Source organism: Chrysochloris asiatica, unplaced genomic scaffold (assembly GCF_000296735.1).
Source record: "Chrysochloris asiatica unplaced genomic scaffold, ChrAsi1.0 scaffold00306, whole genome shotgun sequence".
Taxonomy (NCBI): Eukaryota; Metazoa; Chordata; class Mammalia; order Afrosoricida; family Chrysochloridae; genus Chrysochloris; species Chrysochloris asiatica.
In genome coordinates, this window is record NW_006408824.1 from 173,841 (window position 1) to 180,773 (window position 6,933).

The following is a 6,933-nucleotide window of genomic DNA, read 5'->3' on the forward strand; positions in this document are numbered from 1 at the left end:
AAAAAGAGTGTGGCAGGTGGGGTGGGGGGAAGAGTCCCCACTGAATAGTTCTCATCTTGTCTAGATGGGTCTGGTGAAAAGAGATGGGGATAAGATTCGTATGATTCAATAGTGAATAATTGTTATCATGACTAATTGCAACTGTCACAATCGTAAAGGTAGAAATTTTTTTTTTAACAAAAAAAGGGGAGTAGTTAATCTTACAGTCCAGAAACGGAGGACCCTAGGACCATCAAGGAAGAAGAGCACAAGCAGAATGCAGGGCCTTATCCAGAGAAGCGGCGACACCAGAGACAGAGGCAGACATGGGGACATGGAGAGAGGGAGGAGCTGAGGACTCACGGGAAGAGAGGAACTAAGAGCCGGTGGCCAGGAGACAGACTTGTAGAATGTGCCCTTTGGTCATGTAAAGTATTATATATGCCTGAGTGTTTTTGTTTTTAAACAAAAAGCTAAAGTAAATATAGAGAAATACTGTTAAGTGATGGTACATGGAGAGAATTATAATTACTGTAATGAAACAATGTGTATGATACGTTGAATGTAAAACTGACGATCTGCCCTGTAAACTTTAACTCAAGCCACAGTAAATACCTTAAACACAAAAAACAAAGGAAATAACGGTAAATATTGTTAACTGATGGTATATAGAGGGAATTGTAATCATTGCAATGGTTTGTTGTATGTAAAACTTATGATCTGCCCTGTAAACCTTTGCTCACTTCATAATAAAAGCTTTAAAAAAAAAAAAAAATTTCCATCACAGATATAGATAGCTTTGTTACTCCGAGGAAGATATTAATATAAGGTGTTATATTGATTTGGTTCCTCAGAAACCCTATACCATTAGTAACATGGTATAGGGTTTCTAAGGAGCAACTGATAGGTTTGAACTGCCACCTTTGCAGTTAGCAGTGCAGTGCTTATCGTACAGTGCCACATCAGGCTTAGTTGAAAAGAATAGGGCTCTCCATTAGTAATGTTGTTTAATCTCCTTGTGGATTTAAGGACTGTAAAGAATAGTCCATATTGGTTTCCTTGCAGCCCAATATTGGTGATGACTTTGTAGCTTTGATTTTAAGAATGTGTAATTTTTTTCCCCAATGCCCCTTTGATTTATAGTATTAACAGATATCTTTGTCTATTTGTGGGAATCCACGAGCTGGTTATGTGTTGGCACTGAACATTTGTTGTCACTGTTGAATTTTAAATGTCATTCATTTGAAATTGAATAATAAATTGAAATTTATTTGATTTTTTTGTTTTTGTGTGCTTTCAGAATGTTTGCTGGTACTTACAGATGAAAGTAATTTCCCCCCAAAAAAGAGCTATATGAATAGAAATACTGTTAACTGATGGTATATGGAGGGAATTATAACTATTGTAATGAAACAAAGTACATGATTTGTTGAATACAAAACTGATGATCTGCCCTGTAAACTTCCACTCAATTCACCACAAAAACTTAAAAAAAAGTAATTTCCCATTCTGTTTTCTACTTTTCAATCAAATGTCCAATTTTATGTTTTAACTCATTTATAAAATGTGAAGATAAAACAAACTTGGCAGTATCTAAGTTCTTGACTCCTGAGTATTGGTTAAATATTTCTTCTGGTCTGCTGATTCTTTTTTTTTTTTAATGTACTTGTTTGAATTGTTATTGGTTGGAAAATAGGAACAGTTCTAAGTAAGCCTTTACCCTTTTCTGTTTGTTTGTTTTTTTTTTAAATCATTTCTGGAACACAGATAAAAGGATATTTGAGATCTTTGTCAAGGTCACTTCAAATATTTTTCTATCCATTTCTAGACATCTGTAGGTACCCACTAGCAAGTAAAGAAGTTGGTAGAGGCCTGAGAGTCCAGGGTCATATGTTCCTAGTAGAATTTGAAATTGTCCTGTAAAACCTGGTCTTGTCTTTTTGGGATCAAGGAAATCTTTTACTAAGGCATGGAGTTTGGCTCACTATTAATTCTCAAGCCTTGGCACACAATAGTTGCTAAATAAATAGCTGCTGAATGAACACACTAAGGAAGGAAAGTTGGATGCCAAGGTTTAGCCAGTTGAAGACCACAGCTGCCCCTCTGTGGCCACACTTGAGAAATGCAACTTACCCAGGCAACACATGGCAAAGAGCTGCTCTTGGACAAGTTGTCCTCTCTCATTCCCTTCCTCAGCTCCTAAAACGTAATGTATGAGTCCATCCTCATCCACCATATCATGTCTCAAGGACCTCCTGATCATTCCAATGCAAAATCTGTTCCTTTCTCTCCAGAGAGGCTTCCTTCCCCAAGAAATGCTGAAGCTCAAGGAATAAGGCCAGTCTTCCCTACCTATGATCATTAACAGGAATTCCTGGCTGAGAGGTTGTGGTCTAGAGATTATGGCAGTGTGGGAACAATGCGTGAGTGGTGCTATACACTACCACAAAAAATAAAAGCTTCAAAATCATGTTTGGCTTCTGGAAGGTTTTTGTCCTCAAGTCTCATCAAAGAGTTCTCCAGTAGTTCAAACGTCTGAGAAGACAGCATGGACAGGCCTATGATCCGAGTTGTCAAGGTCTGATGTCTATCAATGTCCCTTCTCTTGAACATCTTTGGAAACTTTCCAGTTTATTTCAGCTATGCTGAAGGATGATAGATAAGTGAAGGGGTTTTGTCTTTTTTTGAATTACAAGGATAAAGCAGTTTACTGGGTTCAAGGTCTTATACATGACCCTTGAGAAAAGGGCGAGAAGATGGTGAGATTCTGGGGAACAGGGTCAAGACAGTCCAATGAGCCCTTTTCCCAAGTGGCTGAGCTGAGACTCAGCAGTTCTTCCAACAGTGTTGCAGTGTGGGAGTCTTTGAGGGGACATATTTTGCTCACTGTGTGTGTTCCATGACTGGGACTGACAGTGGCATTGACACCTGGGCCCCACCCTCTTCATGTCCCAGGGAAGAAAAGCAGCTGGGAGAAGCCCTCTTTTGGAGAAATTTCCTTACCTCCCTTTTGAGTGGGGCCACGTAGGCCCAGGAGTTGGTGGCAGGATCGTAGCGCTCCACAGCACTTAGGTCATTGTGGTAGTCGCGGCCTGCTACAGCGTAGATGTACCTCCCCACGACACACACACACAGGTCGGCATGCTCCTGCTGCAGGGACTGGATCTGAAACCACCGACTGTGCCTCGGGTCATACCTTTTGCAGGGACATAAGAACAGCACATCACTGACCAGGTAAGGGAGTCTTCCATAGGCCCTGAGGGGCCCTACCCGCACCCCCCAGCCCCTTGATCTCATAGAAACCACCCTGGCCACCCTACCGGCCAGTTCATACATAGAATGTGGCCAAGCCACAGGTCTCCTAATATGCCTGAATACAGGTGTGGCTCCCACACACAGTCCTGCAAGGTGCGGATAAGGAGTCAGGCGTGATTTCTAGTTCACCTACCTGCCAACCCGGGTTGTCCTATGGCTGCTCCTGTAGGTACTTCAGCCTCACCTGTTTCAATTCACGTTACCCAGGGCATTGCCTTCTTTTAGGAAGGCCCTCAATTGAGGTCTATACTGGACCAGCGCAAAGGTCTCCTTTCTCAATGGCCTCCTGCTACCCCCAATATTCCATCGCATGCCCGGGAGGTTGTCTGATCAGGACACGCACTTTACAGAGTACCACTAGAAGTCTCAATGGAATATCTGCACAAGCAGTCAGCTGCCACATTCACGTACTGCCCCATGTCCCCTCAATCTATCTGTCTTCTGTGAGGCAATACTTAAATGTGGTCCATGCTCCAGGTGTTCCCAACCTCTCCACTTGGATCCTTCATTCATTTCCCAGGCCCCTCTCTTTTGGGTGCACTATTTGAGCTGAACTGTGGGAGTCTTAAGGCCAGGGGCCTGTCAGGTTTCAGGAGATCCTGGGTGGGAATGCAGTGGGCTAACTGTGAGGACCCACAAGGCTGGAGAAATGTGGCCTGGGCCAGAGGAGTGCTTGGAGTTCTCTTGAAGCTGGCCTGCATTCCTGAAAAACTGGACCTCCTAAATCTTAGCACCACATCAGAGCTGCTTCCAAGGCCCACGATGCTGACATCTGTCAGCCTCCTATGGTGACGAAACTCTCTCAGTCACAGTCCTGGCTTCTCCTCTTTACCATCAGCCTCCAAATCAGACCAAGTCCCTGCCTGGGCTTCCTTACCCTGACTCCCATTCACTGCAGAGTCCAATGAGTAGAGCCAGAGACAGCATGCCTGCTCTGCCCTTTCTGATACCCCCCTCAGGCTGCTCCATCTGGCTTCCCAGCAGCCTCCTATTCTGACTTCAGAGGATTATGGATCCCTCAACACTGTCTCACCCACCCAAGGGATACCCATCATCACCCAGTACTTTCCCAAGGACTTCTACTTTACCAATTCCTGCCAGAGTATTTCCACCTGCTGCTTACCTCCTCCTATGAATGATGCCTTCTGTATCTCCTCACAACCAGCAGAGGCAGACCTGTAGATGCACCCCAGGAGTCCTCAGTTCTCATGCTGTGGCCTCAGTTCCATTGTCCCAGATGTCACTCAGGCAGCTCACAGTCAGAGCTTCTTTACCTGACCCCCTGCCTCCCATAGTCTTCTTTCTCTAGTCCATCCTATCACAACTCAGTGGTAAAATTCATCTGCAATGCCCCGCTCACATATCCCATCCATACACCCTAGCCTGGACCTGAGGTCCTTTGTAGTCAAATCCACTTCTGTTGCTCCAGCACCACCCCACAGCCCTGGTTGGCCTGAACACCTCTGCAGTTCCTTAAGCTTATCACTCCACATCCCTCTATCTCTCAAGTTCAACACAATGGGCATGTAAGCAGGAAAGCTGCCTGGAAAAGTACGGTGACACAGCTATGAGAACTCTGGGCTTTCCCCTGGGAAGCACCCAGGTACCAGTGCCTGGTGAGCTCCAGCCTCTGGAAACTCCTTGCTCAACAGCTCATGGAGAGAACCATAAAACCACTGCTGTCGGGTCAATTCCAACTCAGAGCGACTGTACAGAACTGTCCCATAGGGTTTTCAAGGCAGCAATCCACAGAAGCAGAAACTTCTACTTTCTCCTAAGGAGTGGCTGGTAAGTTTGAACCACCAATTCAGTTAGTAACTATGTTCTTTAAGCACTACCCCACCAGGTTCCTCCTAATGTACACACCCACCGCAGTCTGGTTGATACTGACTCATAGTGACCCTATAGGGCAGAGTAGAACTGACACACAGAGTTTCCAAGGCTGTAAATCTTTGAGTTAGATAACTGAAAAGGAAGAACAAGCTCAGTATTTCTGAAGCTGAAGGAACTGAAGTAAAAATTCAAGCCGACTTGTTATATTGACAGATTCCATTGGCAAATATTGAATGATGCAGAAAGCATCAATAGAAGACGTAAGGAATACACAAAGTCACTCTACCAAAAAAAACGGTTGGTATTTAACCATTTCAAGAGATAGCAAATGTACTGAAGGAAGAAGTCCAAGGTGCACTGAAGGCATTGGCAAAGAACAAGGCTCCAGGAACTGATAAAATGCAAACTGAAATCTTTCAACAAACTAATGTAGCACTGGAGTTACTCACTCATCTATGCCAAGAAATTCGGAAAACAGTTACGTGGATAATTGATTGGAAGAGATTCATATTTGTGCCCATTCTAAAGAGAAATGACTCAACTGAATGCAGAAATCACTGAACAGTATCATTAATATTACACACAAGTACAATTTTGCTAAAGATAATTGAAAGACGACTGCAATAGTATATTGAGGGAGATGAGAGGGCGGCGTTTCCTGGACCAGGCAGCTCAGGTAGGGCTCCGGGGAAAAGCGGCAGAATTGCACATAGAAAACCTCTGTCTAGCAGACAGACAGCCTTTGAACAAACGTAAGATCCTATATTTCAACATTCTGAACTTGTTTTTTTAAAAGATCAAATTGCTGAGGAATTACAGGCATTTTAAGCTTTTGCCTGCCTGCACGCAGTTCCCGCTTCCACGCCCACGCCGGAGAGTGCCTCTGCCCCCTGCAGACCTTGGAATGCAGGGCTAGAGCAACCCCACTTAGAAGGCTACATTTCCAGAGAAAAGGAAGCATAAACTAACAAACCCGAACAAATAGAGAGGGATATCGATGCGGATATCAGGAAATTCGGGGTACCCATGGTACAGAGAGACTGAGAGAGGCATTTTTTACATCATCAGATATGAACAATTTCTCCCTACAACAACTAACCCCAGCCCTCTAATGCCCCGGCCTGGACCAGCCCTCTGCCAAGCCGCCGAGGCTCAGGAACACCCAAGGCACAGGCCCGCCCACTGAGGCCAAGGCCCTCCCAAGGCCCAGACACTCCCACTGAGGCCAAGGCCTGCCCTGAGGCCCAACCCACCCACAGACGGGTCACAAAGGCCCAGGTCCAACCAAGGTCAAAATCACCTACCCGCGAACGCCGCATAGCCAGGTCAGAGTCCCAGGGCCCCTGAGGCCCAATCTACGGCATAGCCGGGTCGCCAAGGACCAGTGCCCCTGAGACCCAACCCGCCCTCAGCCCGGTCCCAGAGGCACAGGCCCCCCGAGGCCCAATCCACCCAACCCGCCCGCTGAGGCCCAAGCCACCCGATGCCCAGCTGCTGATACCCAGGCCCCCTGAGGCCCAAACCGCCCGCCCGAGGCCCAAAACAACTGCCCGAGGCCCAACCCTCCTGCAGCCCGGTCGCTGACGCACAGGCCCCCAGAGGCCCAAACCGCCTGCCCTAGGCTCAACCCACCAGCCCGAGACTCAAACAACCCGCCGCCGAGGCCCAGGCCCAACTGGGGCCAAAAAAAGTTACTCTCAGTTAAGCAATAAGGAGAGTGAAAAGGGAAGACCACATCCTGATCACACCTTCCTGGAGGTAATCAGAAAACATAAAAAATTACCAAAACACATACTTAATTAATTA

General features: G+C 45.9%; 1 protein-coding gene across 1 annotated transcript in view; it reads right to left on the reverse strand.

The window, feature by feature from the left end:
- Window positions 1-6,933, reverse strand: part of KLHL22 (kelch-like family member 22) — a 70,719-nt gene that overhangs the window by 19,579 nt on the left and 44,207 nt on the right. Inside the window, exon 4 of the mRNA XM_006874916.1 lies at window positions 2,983-3,175. Coding sequence (XP_006874978.1) covers window positions 2,983-3,175 — 193 coding nt within the window. The remainder of the gene's footprint in view (window positions 1-2,982; window positions 3,176-6,933) is intronic.